Genomic DNA, 27,142 nt, shown 5'->3' on the forward strand with positions numbered 1-27,142 from the left:
GAGGCTTAGATTTCAATTCAGGTGCCAGCATTGTGACCTTGGTCAAGAACTTAATTTCTCTAGACTCTCATTCATGTATCCATCTCATTTACTCAGTGTCTTCTGTGCTCAGGAACTGTGCTAGGCACTGGGGCTACAGCAGTGAGCAAGACAGCCATAGGTCAGTCCTTGTAGTGCTTACAGTCTCATGGAGGGAATCAGACAGGAATCAAATAACTACACAAATATTGAGTGACATTGTTAAAATCAGTGCTTTAACAATAAAAAATATATAGGGGCTATGAACATGGCTGCAGGACATTTGACCTAGTTGGGCAGGTGGAGGTGGTCCAGGAAGACAGTCCGCTGAGGAAGTGATGCTTAAGCTGAGATCTGAAAGAAAAATGGGAGGTAGTTCATTAAAGAGGTGGGGGAAATTATTTCAAACAGATTCAGCAGTGTGTTTGAAGACCCTGAAGCAGGAGGATTATTCAAGGAAATGAAAGATCACTTTGCTTATTTGTAAGATGTCGATGACAGTCACATCTCTGGATATTGTAGGAATTTGATAATTTGAATAGTTCCTACAATATTAGATGTAAGAAACATCCAAACCTCTAGAGAATTTAAGAATCTATTTGAGCCAAAACTGACAACAGTTGACAGGAAGCAAGATTGCAAATGCTCCAGTGAATGACAGTTTACAGTTTCTTTACACATTTGGAATTAAGGAGGGAACAAACAAGGTTACATTAGAGTGGGAGAAAGCAAGGCAGGGATTGGATTGCAGTTATATATAAAAGATTTATGTGCTCTCTTGAGAGTGGATACTTTGAAGAAGCAGCATTTCAGAGGTGTGTTAATCTAGGTGCACAGAAGCAATGGACAGGGTTTGTTAGGGCAAAGAAAAACCTTTTGCTAAAAAAGTTACACTATATTCCTGGAACATGACTACACACTAAGGCCTGCTCAGTTAAGAATTTATGGTTAGATCACCCTGTGAGCTTATTCTGCATAGAACCCCCCTTTTTGTCCACAGTGTGAAAGTATTTTATATACAGCAAGGGCCTATGTGTGTGCATACCCATATTTATAAAAATACGTACACTCTAAGTTAACATACAGCTGGACTGGGAAGGGTTGCTAGGGCAGTGGATGAACCAAGACTGCGTTCCTCATCTAGTTCTTTCCGAAGTTAAAATGCACCTTCTAGGAAAAATAGGAAAATTCAAGTTCTAAGAACCTCAACTTTAGAAAAAGAATATGTGTTTGAAGTGGCCTTTAAAAGAACAGTTTGAATAATAATGCCAATAATTGTACTGCTTTATGGTAGTGGTTAAGAGTACAAACTCTGGAGCTAGATTGTCTGAAATAAAATCTTGGGCAAATTATCTGTGCCTCTGTCTCTTCATCCATAAAATGGATATAATTATAATACTTGCCTCAGAAGGTTATCATAAGGTTTAGATGACTTAAAGTATGCAGTACAGCACTTAGAATTTTTTCTGGCACATAGTTCTCACTATATAAGTTAGCTATTATTTCATTATTATTGTTACAATTATCTTTTTAAAGGCTTACCAGTATCACCATGACAGATGCAGTGGAAACTCACTCAATAAGGTTAGATGATCTACCCAAGGTCACACAGCTAGTAAGTGGGGGGACAGAGATTCGAGTTCAAGGCTGCAGTCCAAAGCCCAGATGCTTCCTGCTGTGGCTTTTTTTGCGAAGAGGTTAATTTTCTTGGATGATACTTGGGCTCCCGTAACAGCTCCTTTCCTCAGCTTCATCTGTGCTGAACTGAGTGTTAATATACATGTCCTTAAGGTAAAAAGGGTCCAAGGGACTGCCTTTATTGAACTTCCACGTTGAAATTTCCTGACTTCTGTGCAATTAAAATCTACGCCTTAAGCATTTCAGCAATGTGGTTTATTTATAGAGTTGGCTTTCCGGTTCACGTGTACTGGGTCTGCTTTTGGGTGCTGCATTTTCTGTCAAAGGTTGTTTATTTCTAACCCATTTCGATTTCCTGTTGCTTTCTGGATCGGTATTATGACCTGCAACAGGAACACCAGGAAACCTGTCTTAAATGGAGCAGCCAGCTTGAGACCCTGTAGATGAAAAAAACAAAAAACACACATTACGCAGCCATATTTGGACGGGAGTGTGGGTTCGGCATTGGCTATATTAGGCAAAAACCTAGATATGGAAACCTCCCTTGGAGCCAAACTTTTGTGAACAGTTTTACTGGAATAGGGCTGATCTGTTAGCTCCATGACCTTGGACAGTGGCGGTCTCTTTGGGCCTCAGTTTCTACATCTGTAAAATGGAGATTATTATACTTTCTTTGTAGCATTTTTAAGAGGATTAAATGAAATAATATGGATAAAGCAAGCAGCCCAGTCCCAACCTTAATTAATAGTAGCTGCTGATAATTAAAGAAGAGGAAAAAACTATTCCTTTTTTTTTCATCCAGATCTGTTTTTACTGACTTCCTACACAGATGGCTGACATCAATTATTCCTTGTTATTAAAAAAATTCCGTCAGGAGCCCTGGCTTGTGTGGCTCAGTAGACTGAGTGCAGGCCTGCGAACCAAGGGGTTGCCGGTTTGATTCCCAGTCAAGGCACATGCCTGGGTTGCAGGCTGGGTCCCCGGTGCGGGGTGGAGGGGGGTGGAAGGCAACCACACATTGATGTTTCTCTCCCTCTCTTTCTCCTTCCCTTCCTCTCTCTCTAAAAATAAATAAATAAAAATATAAAAATAAAAATTCCATCAGGAGAAATTATATTTCTTTGTGTTACTCATTTGCTTTTTTTTTTTTAAATAATGATAGGGACAGCTTTTATTAAGCAAGTGGATGTCCCTGGCACTGTGCTAGATGTTTTACATATACCCATCATCTCATTTTAAGATCAGGATATTTTTCTCATTTTGCAGACGAGGAAAGCAATATCCAGAAAAATGGAGCCAACTGCCCAGAGTTAAAACTTACATGCAGATCTGACTGATTCTGGGCCACCTGGACATCAGTAATGACATGCAAGCTGTCTTTATTGTGTCCCACCCTGTCATGGAAGTCTTTGAAAGGGAAAGTGTCACAGCTATTAATAGAGAATCCCTTCGGGGGACTCTGGCTATCTGCTAGCCACTGGGCCAAGGGTTTTATCTGCGTGAACTCATTTATTCTTCCCAACCCTAAGAAGTACCTATAATTATCTCCATTTGACAGTTGATCAGGGACATTTCATCAACGATAGAGGTGGCACTGGATTCCCAGTCTTCCTGGCTGCAAGGTCCCTGGTACTGCATCAACATTTGGGATGGGGTTTTCTTTTGTTGTTTTAATGAGGTATGAGACTGCTTTACAAGATAGTAACGTCCAGGTATTTGAGGCTAATGGGTTGTAACTTTTAGCTGAGTAACTTTTAGCTGAGTCGTAGCCAGATTCCTGGCAGAAGCACTTGTCAGTTCGCTAGGACTGTGTTCTGTCCCAGAGGGGGCCGTAGGCTCTAGCGTCTTTCCAGAGTCCGAGAGCTCGGAAATACAATGTACAACTTGTGTTCACGCAGAGAAGGGTGGCATTTTCCAGAGCTTTGGTTCTATAATATGGAAGACCTCAAACCTCAATCATGCTTCAGACTCACATTAAAGTAAAGTGCATTCTAATTGGTAATCAGTGCATAAGGAACCAAAGAAAATTTTAATTAAATGCTGTCGTGTGAATTTTCCAGTCATTTTATGCCTGTTGAAATGGTTTTCTTACTTCAAGTCCTCTTCCAGTGCCCTGCCCTCCCTTCGCATAGCATAACTTTATCATATTTTGTGCCTTTTTTCCTACAAGGATTTAATTAGCATCATTAAAGATTCAGGCTGCTGTGCATTTGCTTAACTCCGTGTTCCTTGTGCACTAAGGCAGTTGGTGCGGTGGAAAGAGCATGGCGATTTGGAGCCCCACAGACTTGGGCCACTTACTGAACTCTCTGTGAGCCTCAGTTTCTTTGTCCTGTAAAATGGGGCTAATCATACTGGGTTGGCCAGAAGGTTTGTTTGGTACTTTCCTAAGGTGGCTCTGGTAGCACTTAGTGTCTTTAACTTCATTTGAAAGAATTTTGTTAGATTGGATTGTAACAGCTGTCATGTCAGTGTGCATTTTTTGAAAACGTATCAAAATTGGCAAATTTTTATGTAGCCATTTTAATATTGAAAGTGGAAGAAAATAAGCAACACTTTCAGCATACTATGGTTTATTATTTCAAGAAAGGTAAAAATGCAACTGAAACGCAAAAAGGATTTGTGCAGTGTATGGAGAAGGGGCTGGGACTGATCGAATGTGTCAGAAGTGGTTTGTGAAGTTTCATGCTGGAGATTTCTCGCTGGACAATGCTCCATAGTCGGGTAGACCAGTTGAAGTCAAGAGCGATCAGATTGAGACATTAATTAAGAACAATCAGTGTTATACCACATGAGAGATAGCCGACATACCAAAAATACCCATAGCAGTCACGTTATTGGTAAAAATAAAAAAAAATGTGTCTTTCACAGAAAAAACTAAACAGACTTTTTGGCCAACCCAGTATATTTTGTAGGCTGTTGGGAGGGAGGAGGATCGGGGGCAATGTATTTAAATTGTCTAGCACATAGCTGAGTTTATAGGAGTTGTTTGATAATTGGTATAAATAATTTTCTGAAATTGTAATACAGTCTATTTTACTTAGAGCTTTTTGTCTTACTCTTTTCAGATGTTCACGCGGAGCCTTCAGCCATGGCCTTGGGATTAAAGTGCTTCCGCCTGGCCCGCCCTGCCCTCTGCAGCTCCCTTGCGGCCTTGGCCAGACCTCCTGCGGAAGCTTTCCTGAAGACGGTGAGCGGGAAACCAAGTGGCTACGGGCAAGACATGGCCCGTCCAGCTGTATCGTCCCGTCATTTTGCTACCAAGAAAGCCAAAGGTAGAGACTTGTGACCTCCTCACCCCCGTCTTACATTTAACCCTTCAATTATCGTAGCTGGAAGGATATCAGAGATGCACTGAATTTCCCTCCTGGCCACGTGAGGAAGTGGCGTCTCAGATGATACGATTGATTAGCTTAAAAGGTCACAGTGACGGAGAACCTAGGGCCTGTTTTCTCATTACCATGTTGCCCCGTGTGTTAACATGACTAGAAATGCCTAATTTCTTTTTTAAATTTAGATTTAAAGGTATAAGTGCCAAGCACACCAGAATGCTTGAGGCAGGGAATCAACATATTTTCTTCTTATAGGAAGATCTATGTTGGAAGTAAAATTAAAACCAGAAGGTTGTTGGGTAAGGGGCATTAGAGCCGTGGATTTAGATGGATGATCTTAATGGTTTGTGTCATCCAAGAATGAGACTTTGATATACCCCAGATCTCAGCTTAAATGTCGCTTCCTCAGGGAAGCCTTCCCTGACCTCTTAGACTGGGTCAGGTCCCTTGTTACATGCACTTGTGCGCACTGTTATTTTACCTTTGATGTACTTAGCACAGCACTCATTAATTAGTTAATTCATTGTGGGTTTGATTATTGTTCGTTGTATGTCTTCCATGCTGGACCCAATAGGGCAAGGTCTGTGTTTTTCTTGGTTGGCATCTAACAGGGCCTGGCACATAGTATGTATCGAAAAATTCTGTCGGATAAACGAGTGACAGAATACTGTCAGGCAGGCAGACCTGCTACTGGCGGAGGCGGGTCAGGCAGTCCGTGCCCAAGGACGGTGCTAGAAGTATGCGGCCGACCGACTTTCCCATTGGCTTTCCTTCTGATGGTTTCAGGCAGACCTTCCCTTTCCTGTTAATGGGGAAATCAACAAGTTGCTGAAAGATTATTAATGCATAGAAGACTTAAAAAATTCTGTTCATAGTGACAATAGTGATAATTTTTGATTCGTGCGTTGTTACTAGATGGTTTAAGAATTCAGCCACATTTAATAGCTCGATCCTTACCATTATCCGTTGAAGGGATTATAACAATCCAGTGAAGAGGTTCTTGTAAGTATCTGGTGGGGCGCAGATCTCACCACTTTGCACGCGAGGAAACGTGAGCTACGTGTGCGAGACGTTTGCCCACGGTCAGAGCCGGTGAGTGGCATCTCTGGAACCCGGGGCTGCTGACGCCCTCAGCATTGCAGTCTCTTGGTGGCTGCAGTACGGGAGCAGCACCTTTGCACCTTCGATTGGCTGCTTCGTTTTTGTCTCCAATTGCCTCATTAAAAAGAGGTTTGACTTTTTTGTTCAGCTTCATCGAGTTCTTTTTACGTCAGGAGTGCTAGCCCTTTGTCGGTCGTGTGTGTCGCAGGTGTTCACTTAGCTTTTCACTTTAGAGTGTCCTTTGTATCAGGTTCCTTACCGGTCAATGTTTAACATGAAAACTTGGTTGTAAAAAAATCTAAAGTTGAAAAAATTATTTTTATTGTTTCTAGCGTCTGTTGCTGCTCTTGGAAAGTGTGCTGTCGTGCTAAACTTTGATCCTTTATGGAGAATTTGTTTTTCCTTGCTGGTTGTTTCTGAGATCTTTGTGTGCTTGGTTTTCTGCATTCACAAGGATCCGAGTATGAATTTACTTTCGTCATCCTCTTTGGATCTTGTGTTTCTGACTCTGAAGATTTACATCTTTCATTGGCTCTGAAAACTCTCAGTTATTAGCCCATAGGAGCAGCGAGGCTTTAGGCACGACGGTGACACAAGCAAATACGAGTTTGAAGAGGTCACTTGCTGTTTACTGGCTGGTCACTTTGGGCAAAACATTTAAATGGCTGTGCCTCAGATTGCCCCTCTGTGCAGTGGGGACAGTAACAACCCCTGTTCTTCCTGCCTCAGAGCTGCTTTGGGTCTCTAACAGAAGAATGTACTTGAACTTGCATTGCAAATCATAATGTGCTATACAGATAGCACAGGATCTAGCTAACCGTAGGTGTTCAATAATCTTTGTTGTAAATGAATTTCAGTAAATTTTTGTTGAATATTTCATAAATAAAGCACTGTAGGATAATGTTATTTAAATGTTTTTATTTTTTCTCCTTCCCCCACCCTCCATAAAGACATACAAGAATATTTGTGTTACTCACCGAAGTGCTCTGTGTGTATACACATCACAGAATGCATGTGAAAAACCGCCCTGCTGGCTTAGACATAAAGCAGAATTTTATTTAGCTTCCAATGCTGTCGATTTTCCAAAATGCAGTGTAGGCCGACGCCACTGCCACTGGTGGTGTGTGACGTTTCCGAACCACCGTTGTTCTGCTTGTCTGTACCAGCCCTCAGATTCTTTGCACATCCTTGTCTTGGCACGCATTTAAAAGTTGATCAATATATTTCCTGTGTCTCCAATTAGATTTTATGGAGGCAGCCTAATGAAAAGTTCATGGGTTCAGGATTAGGAAGATCTGGGACCCCACTTTGGTTTTACCCCTTTATGACCTTGTGACATTAGGCAAGTCACTGTACCTTCTCATCTTCTGTTTACTTTTCTGAAAAAATAAGGGATTAATTCACTTCATGGAGTGCCTGCCATGTGAACAGCGCTCTTTTAGGTATTTGAATCACTCAATTTGCATCCATGTAGCAACCTAGCGATATAGATATTGTCCTTGTTTCACAGGTAAGGAACCTGACACTTGGAAGGAAAAGCCGTGCGGTGCCCAAGGTCGTAAGGCTCATTTGCGTCGAAGCCAGGATTTTCACCTGGGGCTCCCCTCCGGGAAGTCCGCGCCTTCACTAGCATCTGAGACAGTGCTGAGCCCAGTGCTGGGGCTCTAGTGCACACTCCATGGATGCAGGCTTTTCTGTAGGGCAGTGCTAGCGTTCTGTAGCTTTCTAGCATTTGGGATGTTGCTCTGCACGTAGTAGGTACTTCTTCACTGATTGTTTATTGTCTCTGTTCGTTGTCTGCTGTTCTTTTGTTCCTTGAATGTTGACTTTGTAGCCAAAGGGAAAGGACAGTCTCAAACCAGAGTGAATCTTAACACTGCCTTGGTCGAGGACATAATCAGCTTGGAAGAGGTGGAGGAAGAAATGAAGTCAGTGTTGGAAGCACTCAAGGATAATTTCAATAAGACGGTCAACATAAGGACTGCACCAGGTGAGTGGCCGAACCAGTGTTTGGGAGAAGGGCGCAGTGGAAAGATGGGGGCTGTGGCAGAGCTGCGGCTTAGTCCCAGCCTTGACATTAACTGGCAGCCGTGGGCAGTTACTGTACCTTTCTGGTCCTCAGTTTCCTCGTCCAATTCCTCCTCTATAGCTTTGGGGTGGGTGTTAAAATAAGCGAGGTGACATATGTAATGGTTCTGGTGCGGGGACTGGCACGTAGTTATCCTTTGTTTATAGTTATCATAGTTATCACTGTTCAGCAGACAGCTGTCCACTGTGCTGGTGTGCAGCGGTGGCCGAAACAGGCATGGGGCTTCCTCTCGTGGAGTTACACACTCAAAGCTTGGAGTTTTATTGTGATCGTCGTAAACACCATATATGCTTCCAGGTACTTGGCCTCACCGTCACTGACGTCTTGGGTCTGGTTTTCCCAGTTTGCCCTATTTGGCCGTTCTTACCCCGTCCTGGGAACCAACTGGCTGCAGACCTGCCCACCTGAGGCATTTCTGTACCCCTGAGCTTGACCAGGAAGATTACGTTTGGGTTAATAACTTCCTGAAAGTGGCTTTTCTAAGTGGGAAATGTCAGAACTGTCTAGGAGAACTGTTTGCAGATGTGATGGGAGAAGTGGGTTGTCAGCTAATGGTGCAGGCAGGCAGGAAAAATCCAATTGCTGTTAAATTGGCCTTTTGGAAATTGTCATCATACTAGAGTGGAGCCCGGGACCCCCTCTGAAGGTATCTGTGGGAGCCTGGGGTGTTCCCACTCACAGCTCGGTTTGGGTAGCTCATAAGGAAGCTAGGGAATACTTCAAGAAAACCAAGTGAAAAATACACAGCTCCATTTATAAACACCAGCAGAAACTTACTGAGTTCAGAGACAAGATCCAGTGTGAAACCAGAAGACCACTCCGTCATTTGTCAACCTCTAGGCTGGGGCATTTCAGCTTTTGCTGACAGTAGAGCGTGCCATTCAATCTCTCCCAACTGTTTATTTTAAACTTGCTTATTATTTTAGGTATGAAACTGATAAAGTGCTTTGTCTCCCCTGTGCTTTCTGGCCTGTTAACATTCTGTAGCCGAAACCAGAGAGTAGTTTGAGAGGAGCTCAGGGAGAAATGTGATACTTAAAATTAGCCAGCAAGCTCCATTCTTGTTGAACTTAAAAAGATGATGGGCCTGGAAAGAGGTTGGGAGTGTAATTTGTTACAAGTTAACCTCTGAGGAAATGAGGGGCAGGAGTGAGGCCGAGGGAGATCCTCACTGGGGACAGATTGAGGGAAAGGGTTCGGTGCCTGGCGTCGGTAGGGGCTGAGCGAAGGGGAACGCCACACTGCGTCCTGGGGAGCCCTTGCTGGGACTTCTGGGGTGGAGGAGCGCGGGCAAACCAGGAAGGCTGAGTTACGGTCCGTTTTCAAAAGGCCTCCCGTTGGCATTGCCTCTTTGCTTCTTTCTCTTTAGGGCATTGTTTGTGTAACGTTTTATGTAGGACTTGAGGCCGTTGAAGAGACTGGGTGAACCAGGCTGAATGTAGCCAGTCTTTTCTTCTTTTTGGGGGGGCGGGGGCTAGGTTCTTCCATATCATCTTTCATTTCTATCTGAACCAGCAGGCACTTTTCTTCTTACACCTCCATCTGTCTGCGCACAGTTTCTATCTCCAAGGTAGTTGATCGTTTTTAATAGTTGTCTAAGATACGGGTTTATTCATTTGTCTCTTCTTGCCCTCTCTCACTCACCCATCCATCCATACATGCATTTATTCGTCAAAGCGTTATTGAGCACTTACTGTATGCTGACTAATAGGTGCTGTGGACAGAGAAGAGACATTCTCCCCACCTTGGCCGAGCCTAGAGCCTCATGTGAAGGGATAGACATGGACCAGACTGTGTAAAATCACAGTAAGTCAGTGCAGGGAAGCCCTCAGCTCTGGAGCTGGTCAGGTCTGGGTTTGAATTCCAGCTCAGTCATTAAGGGCTCTTGCGATCTTGAGCAAGTTACCCCCTGCGCCTCCGTTTCCTCGCCTGTGGAATGATGGAACCGCCTCGGGGTCACTGTGCTAGTGAGAGCGGATGAACTGTAGACACGTTTAGCGCGGTGCCTCGCTCGTGGCAGGTGCCCGGCAGACAGGTTCTCATCACCACAGAAGTCTGCAGAGGGTGCTTGGAAGCTGGCAAGGGGATTTGTAACGCAGCCTAGGAGGCCAGGTGAGACTGACAAGATTAGAAGCTATTACAACTGAGTGTTAACAATTAGCAGGAGTTATCTGAACAGACCAGGGCATTCTCAGTAGGAGGAAAAAATATATGCGAAAGGTCTTGAGGTCAAGAAGAACAGGCTACGTTAGAGACATTGTAAATAGGTTAGTTGGGTTAAAACATAGGAGAAAGTCAAGACGTGATCATCATCATCCTCATTTATTGGGCATTTACATATGCCAGGACATGGTTATAAGTGCCTCCCATAAACTCTTTCATTTAACCCTCATAACTGGCCTGTGAGATAAGTACGATTTTTATGCCCCACATCGAGATCAGGAAACAGACACCCAAAAGGGTGAAGGGGTCTGCCCAGGGTTACACAGTCAGGAGGGGGCCAAGTTGGCATTCGGACCCAGAACATTTGTCTTAGAATCAAGAAAACTTTTACTCCTGTACCTCTGGGCTTTTCTGGGTGGAAGCCAGTGGTGCCAACCACCGCCTTTTTGTGACTGTGGAATCTGGGCGAGCACCTCTACTCAGGTCGTTGGGCCATAGCATCATGCTGCTGTTCAGTCCGCTGGGACAGCTCCCCATTGGTGTGAGGGGCCCCTTTCCCCGACGCCTCCTTCCTCTCTGTGTCTCAGAATGAGGCATCCATGCGTGGTTCTTACTGTTAATAGGAAGATTTTCCCTCTTGTTCTCACTTGAATGGGAAATCAGAGATTTTAAATGATGCCCCTTTTCTACCTGCAACTGTGGCTTTATTTGCTCACTTTATTGGGTTTCTGAAAATTTTGCCCAGGGTTTTCTAGAACTCAGACGGAGGTGAAGATCAGATCCAGGATAACAGTTAAGTGTTGAGAGTTGGTGTTTGTTTTTTTCTAAAGGGAATCTTAAGTACCCAAATCAAGGTGGGTGGTATAATGAAATGGCTTCAAACCTGGCTGCATGTCAGAATCATGTGGTGATCTTTAAAAAAAAAATTTACAGGCTCCCAAGCCCCTATAGAATTGGGCTCTCTGGAGACAGGGCCCAGAAATCTAAATTAAAAAGCTCCCTGCTGATTCTGATGCACAGCCAAATTTGGGTTCCACTGTTATGAGGGGAAGAACCTCAACTGAAATTAGCATTAAGCATACCTGATCTTCAGGGGTTACTAAGAGGTTCCTTTTTATGCTTATTTTTTGGTGCTTATATACTTGCTTGTTTATATTATAGCTATAACCCTCATTTTAATCCTGTAAGGTAGTTATTTTTTGACCGAGTTGGAAACCGAGGGATAGGGAAGATAAGTAAACCAGCCCGAGGTCTCACGGTTAATGAATGGCAAAGTTGCTGGTGGGACGACCAGCTCTTTCCAGTCTTAGCTCTCAAAGTTTTGTGTCTCTGGACCCCCTCCAGCCCAGGCAAAGCAGGATGGTCGGCCACCCCGGTTGCTGGTAAGGAATTCCAGCCTAGTTCTGTCAACATGTCAAAGCCCTTTTCTATCACATGACACTGCTGTGCCTATGGAAGCCCCTTAAGCCCCGGCTGGTGTGGCTCAGTGCACTGAGTGCTGCTGGCCTGTGAACCAAAGGGTCACAGGTTCGATTCCAGTCAGAACACATGCCTGGGTTGCAGGCTGGGTCCCTAGCGGGGTGCGTGCGAGAGGCAACCACACATTGATCTTTTTCTCTGTCTCTCCCTCCCTTCCCCTCTCTCTAAAAATAAACTTTTAAAAATCCTTTTTTTTTTTTAAAGAAAGCCCCTTGAATACTCTTGCCACATTAGTAGGGGGCCCCTAAACATAAGCTGGATCTGAGTTAGATAGGGACTTAGGTGTGGGGCTGCGAAGGTCCTTCTGGATTCTAAGACCCTGTGATTTCTTTCTAGGGTCCCTCGATCACATCACTGTGGTGACTGCTGACGGGAACTTCGCTTTAAACCAGGTCGGCCAGATCTCCATGAAGTCGCCGCAGATGATTTTGGTGAACATGGCCAGCTTCCCAGAGGTGGGTGGCCTTGCTAAAAGGGTCCTTATTCATGGTCTGTTTTGGAGGGGAGGAGGCTGGGCCAGGTCATGGGGAAGTGCTCCGTCCAGCGTGGGGGGAAGCGAGAGACAAGGCATCATGGAGGGAACTTAGGGATAAGGAAAAGCTCCTGCCTGTGTCTCAATTCCTTTTCTGTTAAACTCAGATACTGTAGAAGCCAGGCAAGTAATTCGAATACCGAAACAGGCCCCATCTCAGAAAACAGTAGTGGCGATACAGCGAGGGGCAGTCGGCAGCCTGGAGGGGCCCCGGGTAAACTGGGCAGCCCGAGCCCCGTCTGAAGGGAGCAGCCCCTGCCCAGCTCCTGCTGGGCATCGCCAGTGTCACCAGATATTCAGATTTATATATGCAGAAGAATCCCATAATCCAACATTTTAGGTGAGATCCTTGTAAAATATTGATAACTAATTCACTTTTTAAAAAAAGACTATAAGGAAAAAAAACACATAATGAGCCACCAGTTTGTGATCTCTGCATTAGTATTTGGAGCGGGTCCTCGGGGAGGTCACGTTCCTCTCAGACTGGACTGGCCACTGCAGAGCATCACACAGAGCACAGTGCGTCCAAGGCCGGCGGCTGGGTTGCACTAGATTACTGCAGCCTTGGGGCCGTGCTTCCACTTCTAGGTGAGGAGGACAGTGGGGCTCCTACTTATTGGTCCAGTGGGAGCTGACCTGCACTGGGGGTCTAGAGAACCGGGAACCCGGTCCCATCGCTACTTACTGCGAGTTGGCTGTTTGACCCCGTGGCACTCTCTGGGCCTCCATTTCCCCATTCGTTAATAGGAGAGGGAGGACTCTGAAGCCCCTTCCTTTCCCGTTGTCTGTCTCAGTATGTCCGAGATGGAGACCACAGGTGAGCCTGCCTGACTTGACAAACGGACTGGAGGTATGAGTGAGGAAAAGCCCTGGCTGTGGACACTTTCAAGTCCGAGGGCTCTTGTAGCTGCTGTGCCAGGCAGAGTCCCCCACTCCGTCCTCCATCCTGCAGCCAGAGCAAAGTTTTAAAAATATACAATGGATTATGTCATTCTCATGCTTTACATTTACCAGTGCCTTCAAGTAATCTTTTTTTTTTTTACCCTTACCCAAGGACATGCTTATTGATTTTAGACACAGGGGATGGGAAGGAGACACAGAGAGAGAGAAACAACAATTTGAGAGAGAAACACCAACTGGTAGCCTCTCACATGCGCCCCAACCAGGGACCGAGCCTGCCACTGGGAATCGTGCCCCAACTGGGAATTGAACCTGCAGCCTTTTGGTTTACTGGGTGACCCTCTAACCAACTGAGCCACACCAGCCAGGGCCAAGTAAGAAAAAGATTACTGTGGCTTAGAAGGCTTTGTGAGATGTGGCCCCTGCCAGCATGTCCCAGTGCCTCTGGTCCTGTGCCACCGTCAGCCTTGCACAGCGCTCTGGCCATGCTGGTCTCTCAGCCCCTCAGACACTGCATGCGCTTTGCATCCTGAGGGCTTTGCGTGCATCCTTCCCTTTGCGGGGAACACTCTTGCCTGGCTCATCGCTACCTGTCTATCTATCTATCTGTTTGCCACTTATTTTTTTATGTTTTGTTTTTATTTATTTATGTTTCTAGTGAATTGATTGGGGTGACATCAGTTGGAACACAGCTTACATGTCGCTTTCCCAGGGAAGGCTCCCCCACCCACCCAGTCTAAACCATCCCCCCGCACTGACTTCTGTCACGAGCACGGCTCCATTCCGCATTGCACTTGTCACTATCCGTGGTGATATGTACACTCACATCTCTGTTTGCCATCTCACTTCCCCTGGACCCTGAGCTCGGAATGCGGGCATCCTCTCTAGCTGGTCCATTGTGTTGAGCACCCAGCACAGTGCCTGGCGTGTGGAAACAGTAAATTTCCCTCAGACGGGTGAATGCTTGTTACTAGGTTGATGGGAGGGAGGCTGTCATCCCTGGTGTTACTGAGGAGCTGAGGAGCGGACAGAAAGGGAACTGTCACCTCCTCCTCTTTCTGGGCCCCTCTGCACCGCGGAGGCCTCTCCGCCGGGTTCATCTAATCCCATAGGCACCGCAGGCCAATTTAGGGAATAGCCTCCTAATGACACAGCTTGAAGACCTCATCAGGCAGATTGCTTTTCAGAGCCAGCCACTTCTGTTGTTAAATAGCAAATGGCATTCACAGAAGAAGCATCTGATTGGCCACTGGCGCATCTTAGGAGGCAGGAGGAGGTATTAACAGCTTAATTTTTTCTTAGGAAGTTGGAGTATATCTTCATTTCTCCACCAAGGCATCTTTGCCATTTCTCCAAGTTGAAATTCTGTGGGTTTTGAAGGAAAAAGCAAACAAACCTTTACAAGCATCTCAGTAGAGAGGCTCTTTACAAGGACAGAATGAGGAAGTGTGAATTACATTGTCTTTTGAATTCCTTTATCTCATCTGGTGTATGTATTAAACAAATAGCTTTAACTAAACATTTCCTTCCTCCACTTCAGAAGCGGTCCACAGAGTACCCAGGTTCACAGCTTCGGAATGCTGAGCTAATACGCTCCGTGTTTATGCAATTCCTTGCTCTTCCACATGCGGCTGGCTTTCTTTCCAGCCCTGCGAGTTTCTGTGTCATGCTGCAGTGACACGATGCAGGTTTACGTGCATAATCTCTTCACCTGCATTGAAGACAGAAAGCTGTGTTGCATTTGTTTAACATGTGTCCTGCTTGATAAATGATACACATAGTTGCTGCTTTTCATAAACTCGCCTGCAGCTAGAGGTAATGATGGGAAGGAAAAGAAGGGAGTAGAAAACCACAGCATGATTTGAACAAGGCAAATGAGAAAAAAAATTGCAGGCTCCGTCATTGGTCTCGTGGAAGGAAGGAAGCTGATGCGTACCGAGTGTCTGCTAGGTTGCCGGGCACTGCTCTCTTGTGTTTTGTTTCACGTGATCAACCCAGGTACTCTCTAAAATTCAGCGTTAATAAGTTCCACTTTATGGATGACACAGCCGAGGCTCAGAGAAGTAAAACACCTCCTGCAGGTTCACGCCGCTGTGATAGAACCAAGATTTGAACAGAGATCTGCTTGACGCTAATATCTGTGCTCCTTTTGCCATTCAGTCATTCATTCAACAGATAATTTTCTGAGTTCCTGCAAGTTTCCGGCTTTATTTGAGGTGCTGGAAATCACTGATGATGAAGACAAACAGGGCTCCCGCTTTTGTAGACTTTACATCCTAGGGACTCTGGGATATAAAGAAAATTGAAGGCCAGTGACTGATTGAAACACCACTAACCAAGTTGCCTTGAACCCAAAGGGTCAAGGATTTGTTCACCTGTGTGCAAAAGTTTTATCATCTTTGCCCTTTAGCATAGATTAACTTAAGAATGGCAAGAGCAGACGTTGCTAATTGATGACAGCACTCTTTCCTGCCTGACCCCAGATGGGGTCTCCGATTTTTCTTTTTTTTTTTTAAGATTTTATTTACTCATTTTTAGAGAGAGGGGAAGGGAGGGAGAAAGAGAGGAAGAGAAACATCAATATGTGGCTGCCTCCCACAACCCAGGCATGTGCCCTGACTGGGAATTGAACAAGTGAGCCTTTGCTTCGCAGTCCGGCACTCAGTCCACTGAGCCACACCAGCCAGGGCTCCCATCTTTCTAACATGATGCTCCCAGCAGCTGCAGCCAGCTGGTCAGTGTTGCTGTTTGGGAGCAGCTGGTTTGCCCTCGGGCACTGGTGGGCATCCCTTCAGTGCGGGGACAAAGTGTAGGCACCCAGGCCAGCAGCTCAGTTGGTTGGAGCATCGCCCGTGCACCAAAACAAAAAAGGAAAGGTTGCAGGTTCAATCCGCGGTCAGGGCAGATGCCTAGGCTGCAGGTTTGATCCCAGGTCAGGGTGTGCACTGGAGGCACCTGATCGATGTTTCTCTCTGTCTCTCTCCCTTCCCCCTCTCTAAAAATCAATACACATATCCTTGGGTGAGGATTTAAAAAAAAGAGATGGAAATGAGATAGGAATACAAGCCTTTTTGTCTGAACCATGAGTAGTTCAGAAGTCGTGTTGGGAAAATGACTGTAATTCTCCAAGCCTCTGCATCCTGCCACATCAAACTGAAATACACATATTTAGAATATTTTAGAGCTACCTCTTCTAGTAGGTTTCTCTACAAAATGAAACCTCTCCTGATTTCCTTTTTTTTTTCTGCATATGAAAGGACACAGAACAAGTAAACTATAAAATAAGGTTTTGGGGGGGTTATGTATATGAAGTAAAAGTAAGGAGATGAGATTTTCTAATAGATCTGAGTCTGTTTATCAGTGTGCTCATTCCACAGGCCTTTACAGAGCACTGTACCGTGTGCCTGGCTGCGAGCCTTGTGCTGGGAGGGTGTGAGGATTGAGACGCAGGGACTGGCCAGCTTGGTGTCAGCGGTTGGTGCCCCCGTGCCTGCAGGGGAAGGCTGTGTGGAGGCGTTTGGCTCTGGTCGTGAAGGGCGGGACGGTGGTGGGACGGTGCCGCCATGGGTTACCACTCATTCGGTGAGAAGCGGCAGAAAAGGAGGGCTGGGGGACTGGAGATCAGCCCACCTCTTCCGAGCATGGATTCTCCCTTCATTGTCAACTTCAGAAAACCCGAGTTTCGTTTTATGAAGGAAGGTAGCTGTTCTCCTGCAGAGGGATGCTTCTTAGATAGCTCTTTTATTTACCTTGGCCAAACCCTTCATACAGCAGACCTAATTCCAAATTGGTTTGGGCTATTAAAAGAAAAGTCAAATCCCCTGGGCTACTAGTACGAAGTGCCTGGAGCGAGGGCATCTGGAAGAAAACGGAGGCAGAGCGACACCCCTGGGCTGCGAGCTGTGGAGCCAGAGCCTGGGGTCCCCTCCCACCGCTGCCAGCGAGCGGAAGTGTGGTGGGCGAGGTCCTCGCTCCGTGGCTCCGGGAAGACCAAGTGTGCTTAGGGATGTGACCTTACCCCACGGGTCCCTGTAAACACGAGGAAGGGACTGTGCGTGGCTACGCCACAGATCCCGTCCAGCTCCCAGAGTGTGTGGTCAGAGTACCGTTTTAAGAATGTATTGTTTTCAGCGGCGGCCACACTGGTAGATTCTGTGTGCAGCCTCCCAAGGAAATGATTCATCCGCCTGTGAAAGTTCTGCTTTATCTTCGGACCTTATGGTTTCCCCTCACGTCCTTGTAGAAAGAAGTAAGGCCGTGTAGGAAAATGAAATAGCTGAGTTTCGTAGGCACTCCCTCCAAACCGAAGCCAGCCCTGGAGGAGTGAAATGGGCAGGCCACACACCCCACTCTTTCGAACCAGAAGTCGGGGGAGGGACTCGAGGCTGAGAATTGGCCCCATGAGTCCAAGTGATGTGGACTGGCTCTGGTCAAACCTGAAATTTTTTGGAAAACGCCAGAGGCCTCATTTTTGTGAACTCCACACTGCCATGCTACAGTGAAAGTGTCTCACTTCCACACTGCTGTCTCATCCTTTAGGGCCATGCACCAGGCGGTAATGTTGCTTGCGGCGAGGTGAGGCCCTGCGGGAAACCCATGTACCAGTGCCCAGCCTGGCATAGCAGAGAGCAGGACCGGGTCAGAGAGACCCTGGAGGGAGGCAGGCAGGACAGCGGTGCATCGGCAGTGCTGACATCCACTTAGCCTTCGTTGGGGTCCTGTGATTCCTACCTTCGCACACTAAGTGTATGTAATAACTAAGTGTATGTAATGTTCCTGTGTGGGCCAGACGCAGAGCGAGACGCCCTGCTCTTGCCGCCTCCTTCGGTCCCCTCTGAGGTGGAGGCGCCATGTGGTCTCAGCTTTTGAAGTGGAGGCTCAGAGAGGTTGGGCCTGTTGCCCAGGTAACAGGTAAGCAGGGCTGGGATTCGAACCGAGATCTTTGTGACTCCCAAGCCCATGCCTTTAAGCTCGTGTACCGTTCTGCATTTTCTGGAGCATGTACCAGCAAGACTCATTGCTCATTCCAGAACATGAGTGAGGTTGGTGTGAGTGTAGATACGAATGAGTTAAATTTATTTACTCATTCCAAATCGGCACTGGTATATTTTGAGTGTAAAATGTCAACTGGAATTTTTAATGTATAAAATCTTTCATCTGTCTTTACACCAATCTTTGCACAGACCAGCCCCCCTCCCTTGAGGATTTATTGTGGTTTTGATCTGTCTTGCCTCAAACCATTGAAATCTTTTCAAAGAAGCAGAGCTGTTTTCTTTTTATTTTTTCCTTCTCTTTGCTTTTTTCCCTCCCGCAGTACACTGGTACCAGGAGTGGACATAGTTTGCTATTCTGCTTGATCAAAGCACTCTGCACCAATGTAACTTCCTGATCTTACTGGTAACAGAACTAAATGTTTCCATGTTCTGCCAAGATGGGTTGCCAGTTATCGACAGAGGGCTCGCATCTGGTAATAATTATTTACTAATTCTGTTTACCTTTTGATCTGGTTTTCAGTGTACAGCTGCAGCTATCAAGGCTATAAGAGAAAGTGGAATGAATCTGAACCCAGAAATGGAAGGGACGCTCATTCGGGTGCCCATTCCCAAGTAAGTGGGCTGACGTGCGTGTGTTTTGATGCAGTGGGGAAGTTGTTCTTGGAAGGAAACCAGCCCTGCGAGACTGTTCGGCTGACGGCACACTTCACCTGTACTTCTCATCCTGGCACATTCCAGCACCTTTTTGAGGTCCCGTTTACTGATTCAGAAGTATTTACTGAGCACCTACTATGTCCGAGGGGCTGGAGATGCAGCAGTCATCCTGATAGAGCCCTTGTCCTCCTTAGTTTGCACACTGGTGGGGAGGAGGGGACCCATAAGTAGGTGAAGCTGTTCCAGATAATGAAATGCTACGTGGAAAGAAAAGGCAGCGAGACCCAGTGGACAGGGACTGGCTGGGGGCCATGGTGGCAGGGACACTTTTAGCCTGGGAGGACTCTTTAAGGGCGTACCCCTTGCTGAGAGCTGAATGATGAGGAAGAGTCATTCTTGGCTCTTCAGGCAGAAGGAACTGCCCGGACTAAGGCCCCGAGGCAGAAAAGATCTCGATGCTTGTAATCTTGAATCCGTGTTTCTTAGAGAGTTGTCTTTACATCAGTCCTTGCGTGTTGAAGAATTTTAGGCATAAGAACAGGCTATTGTTCATTATATAAATATATAGAACTTAGACTTTTAAATGAATAAAAATGTACAGTCGTTCCCCCCTATATCCATGGTTTCGCTTTCAGCATTTTTTACCCGCGGTCAGCTGTGGGCCAGAAATATTAAATGGGAAGTTTCAGGAATAAACAATTTGTAAGTTTTAAATCGCGCGCCATTCTGACTTGTGTGATGGAGTCTCAAGCCATCCGCTCCATCCCACCTGGGATGCCCATCATCCCTTTGCCCAGCGCGTCCATGCTGGGAATGCTACCTGCCCCTTGGTCACTCGGTAGCTGTCGGGTGATTGGGTCGGCATCTCCATGCTCGCATTCAGTCACCTTCCTTTGACCTGACAGTGGCCTGGGGGCGCGAGAGTGGTCAGTCCAGCTGAGAGGCCGTGCAGCGCTGTAGCTGGGACCAGACCCAGGTTTCGTTCATTCCAGAGGCTCAAGGTTCACCCATGTCGGCAACAAGTATTAATCCCAAAACCGAGTCCAGGAACTTCCCCCACTGAACTTTTTTCCTGCTTTATGACCAGAAAATGACCATCCTACTCCCTCGTGTTCTCAGTGCTGCGTAAGTCAGAATGAATCCTCTGCCTTGAAACCATACGACTTGGCAGCGATACAGCCTCCTGTTTCAGTACCAGGTAGACCTGGGTTCAAGTCCAGCGCCTGGTTGTTGGTTAGTTCACTGGCTTGCTCAGGTGTTCCGCAAAAGGCTCACGAGCCAGGCTCGGTGCCGGATGCTGGAGACTGCAGACCTGGTGTTTGCCTCCAGGGAGCTCACTGGCCATGCCTTTGTTGCATCACCTGCAGCTTGCTCGTGGAACTCACTGTACCCACAGTTTATAGATGAAGAAATTTAAATTCAGAGAAACTAAGGGACTAGGCCAAACTCACATGGTCAGTAAGTGGCAGTCGGGATTTGAGTCCTGAGGTTTCTGTCACCAGCGTGCAGGCTGTTCTCCTGTACTCCCTGAGGAGGTGTGGAATCCTGGGAAGCAGTAAGGGCACTCATGGACCTCAGAAGGAAGATTTGCAAGTGGAATGAATAGTAGTCAGCTGGTTGGTTTTTTATTTCTCACTTGCTTGTCTGAAACGTTGAAGAGCCGCTTAACCTCTGTGAGCCTCGGTTTGCTCCTGTACTAGATGGAGGGGCTGCTCTCCGTGGCCCGCCAGAGCCCGTGTGGAGCCCCCAGTCCTGTGAGCTATGGATTTACGCTGCTACACGCTCACTGCTGGCTCCAGTTCCTCCCAGAGTGGCCTGACTGCGGATCCCGTTTTTCTTTCGAAGATCTAGTTCACACAGTAAGCACGCACCTCTGCAGCCCCACTGGCTGCAACGGTCACCGTCGGTGCAATGCGTTGTATGTAAGTCTGAAGGCGCTTGCTTCAGGGAGTTGAACTTGAATTTCCAAAGACCTGGGGATCTGTTACATTATATTTTACATTATTTTATGTTAGCTAATGGGCGTAATCCAAGAGAAAGTTGACGGACCAAAACCGCCTGCTCCTGCAAACCTCATTTTTTATATACTTTCTTCCCCTTGACAAGGTGGTAAGGTCATGAGGCCCCTCACTGGATTGTACGTTTGGTAGTTTTCCAGATAAAAAATGAATGATCTGTTCTTTATTACGGAGGCTGTGTCATGTGAGAGGATAAAGGTTGATTTAGACAAAAAAAGGACCGAGGTTTATATTTGGTTTTGGCAGTGACTTCCATTTGATTCTGGGCCTGTCACCCTAGCAGCTTGCTGCCTTCTAGTTCCTTATTTGTAAAATAAGTAAAGTAATAATGATAGGTAGAGATTTGGTAGGATTTGTAGAGAAAAAGGATTAAGGAATATGATCTCCTTAGAGGAAAGAAGCTATATAAATATAAGATTCTCATATTATTCTAATATACTTTGAATCGTATATACAAAACACACAGGGTGGTACAAAAATAGGTTTACAGTTGTATGTGAAACAGTTTGTCTTCGTATTATTATTTATTTATTATTGTACTATTTTCCATACAAACAATGGTAAATCTACTTTTGCTTCACCCTGTATACACACACACACAATTTAGGAGAAAAGGAAGGAGTGAGGAAGAGAATTAATATGTTGAATACCTACTATGTGCCAGGAACTATGCTTGACATACAGGGAAGGCGAGAAAAGACGGTTAAACGTGTGCCTCCGTATTCCAGAAGCTTGCAGTTGAGTCCTGGCTCACCTGCTTTTTGGCTGCGTGGCAGTGGCACTGTCCCCACCCCTCTGAGTCTCTGAGAGCTCATCTGTACAACGTTTACAGGACTTGCCTCATACGGTTGCTGGGCGGTTTCAGTGAGATAATGTTTAGCGAGCACCCAGTTGGTGCTAGCAAATGTTCTTTTATTCCCTTCCCTGTGGAAGTAGGATCATGGTTCCCTCTTAAGGATGAGGAGGCTGGGGTGCAGGGAGGTGAGGCTTTGGCTCCGGGTCGCACAGCTGGAAGCCGGCAGGGCCGTGAGGAGGAAGCTCACACACCAGCGCTGACGTCAGGAGTCTGGGAGGCAGGAGGGAGCCGGTAGCATAACTTCCTAGGATCCGTTTCTGATTATAACATGTTGAGTTTAGTTCTAGGAAAATTTGCCTTTCCTGATTGATCGTGATTCTTCCTCTGCCTGATGATGCTCTGCAAGTTTGCCTTTCTGCCTTAATTCCGGACGCCCAGAGCTCCGTTTTGTTTTTCAGTTGCAGCAGATCTCAAAGAGCGCCTCACCCTCATTACATGCCTCCGATTCTTATTTTCTCATTTAGAATCAGTCTACTGAGTATGTGACTCGTAACCATAATCAGCCTCTGGTCCTCTGGGGGCGTAGGTGGAGGGTAAATCCTAAATCAGTAAGGGGTCAGACGTGGGGCCTGAAATGGACTTATCGCTGAGTCCTCTTTTCACAGCCCGGGGAAGCCAGCCCTGTGTGGCTGCCCGCAGGTTTCCCTCCTCCGTACAAGAGCACCTGGCCCCAGGAGCTCTGGGTTATGTCTCTACCCACTGGCAGTGTGCGTAGCTCTGGTTTCCTTCCCTGGGCAGTGACCTTTCATTGAGAGAAGTCAGTCAACCGGGTGGATTCTTTGAGCATTGCCTTCCATCGAAACTCACCGAAATCTATGGGGTCGGATTTGGGGTGGTGTTCGTTAACCGCCTGCACCGAAGTTGCAGTGCCTGGAGGTGCTGTGCTGACGGCTGCAGTTTCTCTCCACATTCTCCCAGCACTGCTAGGAGGTCAGGAGACTCTTTTCCTTCTTCTTTTTCAGTATTTTATTTAGTTTTAGAGAGAGGATAGGGGAAGGAGAAAGAAAGGGAGAGAAACATCGATCGGTTGCTTCTTGCATGCTTCCAACTGGGGACCTGGCCCCAGCCCAGGCATGTGCCCTGACCGGGAATCGAACTGGTGACCTTTTGGTTCACAGGAACACGCCCAACCCACTGAGCCACACCATTCAGGGCAGGAGACTCTTCTTACGCCCATTTGATGATGAGAGACCTGATGTTCGTGGAAGTTAATGCCCAATGTTGTACAGTTACTAAGCGGCACAGCTGGATTAGAACTCAGGTCTCTTTTACTGCCTTTTTTTCCATTCTCGTCTCCTAGTGGAGGGTCTCTGGCATGTCAGCCTTTTTACTTCTTAATCAGAGACCCTGAAACGTTTTGAATGTAGTTTATTTTGGCCAGACAGATTTTTGCCTCCACCGTATTTTACGTCTTCATTGTACCCCCAAACAAGCAAACACCCCCACCCTTACTCATTGTCTTACCAGATGCCAGTGAGAAAACCACACAAAACAGTGTGAGGCTGCTTTGGTGTGGGAGCACTGAGTTCGCGCCTGAGTTTAAATAACCCTGCAAGGAGCCACACCTTCGCCGGGAAAATAAAAGTGCGTGCGATCGACTCATCCTCTGCCGAGGTGGCGTCCTTCCTTGATTGTCCCTCTCTCTCATTATCTTTTTAATCAATGTCTGCATTGCTTTTATTTTAAGTAGATTTAAATAAAAAAATGAAAATAACCCCATTCTATTCTCCATAGGCAACCACTTTAAGCACCTAGAATTTTTAGATTTTTTTCTATGCAAATTCAAACACATGTCTGTATCTCCTCCATTTTTTCGTGGAATGATACGGGATTATATTATACACACCGCTCAGCACTTTTTAAAAAACCCAACAGTATGTCATTGCTTTCTCTGATGAGAGTTCTTCCCACTCTTTCTAAAGGATGCATAGTGTTTGCATTTCATATGTAGCATTAACCACTTCCCAATTGCTGAATATCTCGGTTCTTCAAAATTTTTACTCTTTCACTCACCGTGTGATGATTGTCCGAGGCGGTTCCCTTCTGCCGGGAGTGAGAAGTGGTAGTGAGGGGACTGTAACGGGGAAGAAGTGGACAGAGCGTGGGGGCCTTGCGGTGGCTGTGGCTGCTTGGTTGCCTCGGTGCTTGTTTGTGACAGCGAGCTGCATGCCGCCATGCTTCCTAGAGATGGGGACGTTTCAGGGCCAGGCCGCCATCTGCAACACACACAAGGGACACCTTCAGTGGTCCTTGGCCCGAACGTGACATCGCTGTCTTAGGAAAATCCATTGATATTTACATGGCTCTCCCAGCTGTACACGGCAGTAATAATATTAAGCAAACTGACTGTTTACTGAGTGAACTATATTTTAGGGCCTGTGCTGTATTATTCACCTCACTTTATTCTGTTATTCCTTATTATTATTATTACTTTCAGTCCTCACCCAAGGATATGTTTATTGATTTTAGAGAGAGAGGAAGGGAGAGAAAGAGAAAGGTAGAAACATCAATTGCCCCCCCCCACTCCCCCCGCCAGCCCTGACCAGGGATCGAACCCACAACCGTGTGGTGTACAGGACGATGCCCCAACCAGCGGAGCCACCTAGCCCCAGGCTGTTCCTTATTTTTTATTCATGAGCTAAGCAAGCCCAAGGCAGGTTAACTAACTTTCTCAAGTTCATTTAGCTAGTAAAGTTGAGCAAAAGTTAAATATGGGTTCTTTTGACTTCAAAGTCTGTTCTTAAACCCATGGACTTTTAAGAGCACTTTTTGTTTTGTGTTTGTTTGTTTTTGTAGCAGGGGGCAGCAATTAGTATTTTAAAATTTAATTACATACCAATTGAAACCATGTGGAACAGAATTTCCAAAGCTCAAATCAGGATGCATAGTTTAAAAGTGAGTTTGTGTACCATGTTCTAGTGTGAGAAGCAGTCTGGAATACAGGGTGTTTGTTTTTAATCAGCTTTACCGATGATGTGTAACTTACAAACAATGAGCCTGTCCCGAGCGGACGTGACGGTGATTTCCGGAGAACCCGAGTCCCCGTGACCGCACCGCAGCCGCCCCACAGTCCCCCGCGCTCCTTCGCACGCCAGTCCTCGGTCCTCCTCTGGCCCCTGGCGACCACCGAACTGCTTCTACGATGACATAAACACTTTGTGCTGACATTTGAGACTTCTGGGACACGTATAGGTTTGTGCAGCAGGTTTGTTGAGGACCGACTGTGTGGGGGGCATATTCCAGATCGGAGATGGAGCAGTGAACGCGCCACACGAAGCCCCTGCCCTGGCGGAGCGTCTGCTGGGGAGAGGGACAGCCACCGGCACTGAACACCGCGTGTGTCAGACGGTCCCCTTTTCCTCTCTGTGGACAAAGACAAGTCTGTGAGAAGAAATAGAGGATGTCTGGCATGGAGGTAGTGAGGGTGGCACAGTTTTAAGCGGTGTGCCCATGGAACGGGGGAAGGCGGTCCTTGGGCAGAGAACTGAGGATGAGAGAGGGAGAGCTCTGCCTCAGTCCAGCGCTACGGCGGAGGGAGTAGCAAAGGCCCTGAGGCGGGCGTGAGCCTGGGATGTGCAGGAGCAGCAAGAGTGCTCACAGGCGGTAGCAGGGGGCGGGGGGAATAGGAGGTGAAGCCAGAGTGGAATAGGGAGGCCAAGGTCACGGAAGGTCTTTGTATTGGGCAGAGTTCTGCAGAGAAACAAAACCAGCAGGATGTGAAATAGAGAGACCTCTTATAAGGAATTGGCTCGTGCGATTATGGAGGCTGCCAAGTCCCAAGGTCTGCAGTCAGCAAACCCAGCAGACCTGGCTACTCCTTCAAGGTTCACGGGTGAGGACGATGAGCGTGAACCAGCAGAGGAGGCTGAGAACTAGGGAAGTGGCCAGGGAACTCGGAGGATGCAGGGTCCTAGCATCCTAGGGAGGCGTATCAAAGAGGAGGGGTCACACCAACACCGAATATGCCGACGGGTCAGGAAGAGAAGGTCTGAGACGTGGTTGTTGGATTCAGCAACCGGATGGATGTATCAGGTAATGTCTGGGTGTGAAGGAAAGCACAGGGGCTCCGGGGCGAGGCAGACCTAGATTCAAATCCCTCTTCTGTCACACTCTGGGCGTGGCGGCTTGGGTCCTCCGAGAGGCAGACGCCAGGGCAGGACGGGATGCACGGGCGAGTTATTGGGGGAGAGGCCTGTGAGAGAGTCGGGGTGCAGGTCTGCCCCAGTGAAGGAAGGAGAGGGGAGGGCTGGGCACAAGGGGACTCACGCCACATGCACCCCTGAGGGTCGGCCAGGCTCCCGGGCGCTCCTGGTGAGCAGCCCCTGTCGGAGGCGTCCCTCTAGGCACATGGTCGCTGGCTGGCAGCAGCCCAGGGGACGGGTGTGCCCACTGCAGTGAGGTGAGGCGGGTCGTTTAATTTTTTCGAAGCTTTAGCCTCCTTATCTGTAAATGGGGAATAATTTTTATGGTTTTGAGAAGTAATGGGATATTACATGTGAGGCTCCTGGTAGGAGGCCTGGTGTGACATTGATACTGAAGAAATACTGATTCCTTTACCTTACAGTATTCGGCATTATTTAATTCTTCTGGTTAAGGAGTTTTGTTTTGTTTTAAGATTTTGTTTATTTATTTTCAGAGAGAAGGGAAGGGAGGGAGAAAAAGAGGGAGCGAAACATGATGTGTGAGAGGAACATCTGGCCGTTGCCTCTCGCACACCCCCAGCTGGGACCACAGCTCAGGCCTGCGCCCTGACTGGGAATGGAACCGGCGACCTTTCAGGCCACAGGCTGGCGCTCAGTCCACTGAGCCACACCAGCCAGGGCTGGTTAAGGAGTTCCTGAAAACTTTTTTTTTCCTGATTATTTGGGAGTAAAAACAATGATATTTTATTTCTGTATACTGATTCATCTTTTAGTCCTTAACATTCTTTCTCCCTCTCTCCCTCCCTAAGTCCCTCCCCCAACCCATGTTCATTTTTAACCCCTATCCTTCCCTTCATTTTTAGGGGTGAGAGGAGTTGAGTCATTATGTCGTAATTATCTTGGAATCTGAGTTGCTCAGGAACACTGTAGATTGATTGTTAATGAGGACTTGGTTTGTTCTCTGAATATGAATTATGGTGAACCAGACCTCCTGGAAGATGTCTCCCAAATAAGAAAATCCTGCCTGTGGTGTGAGATCCACTGTGGTCTGGTAGGACCGAGAGACCTCGGTTCTTCTAGACCCCCTCGGCCCACTGACCTGCTCCCCAGGACCTCACAACAGTGGGGTAGTTGCCATCATCATCTCCCACTTTCCCTCCTGGCACTGCCTTGGGTGACAGACCTGCGCCTGCACTAGGCGCCTGCCCTCGGACCCTGTCCCCCGG

General features: G+C 46.9%; 1 protein-coding gene across 1 annotated transcript in view; it reads left to right on the top strand.

The window, feature by feature from the left end:
- Window positions 1–27,142, top strand: part of MRRF (mitochondrial ribosome recycling factor) — a 49,967-nt gene that overhangs the window by 1,344 nt on the left and 21,481 nt on the right. Inside the window, exons 2-5 of the mRNA XM_028514313.2 lie at window positions 4,725–4,931; window positions 7,924–8,079; window positions 12,157–12,275; window positions 18,767–18,858. Of these exons, the coding sequence (XP_028370114.1) occupies window positions 4,748–4,931; window positions 7,924–8,079; window positions 12,157–12,275; window positions 18,767–18,858 (551 nt within the window). The 5' untranslated portion in view covers window positions 4,725–4,747. The remainder of the gene's footprint in view (window positions 1–4,724; window positions 4,932–7,923; window positions 8,080–12,156; window positions 12,276–18,766; window positions 18,859–27,142) is intronic.

The sequence above is a fragment of the Phyllostomus discolor genome, chromosome 3 (assembly GCF_004126475.2).
Source record: "Phyllostomus discolor isolate MPI-MPIP mPhyDis1 chromosome 3, mPhyDis1.pri.v3, whole genome shotgun sequence".
Classification (NCBI taxonomy): Eukaryota; Metazoa; Chordata; class Mammalia; order Chiroptera; family Phyllostomidae; genus Phyllostomus; species Phyllostomus discolor.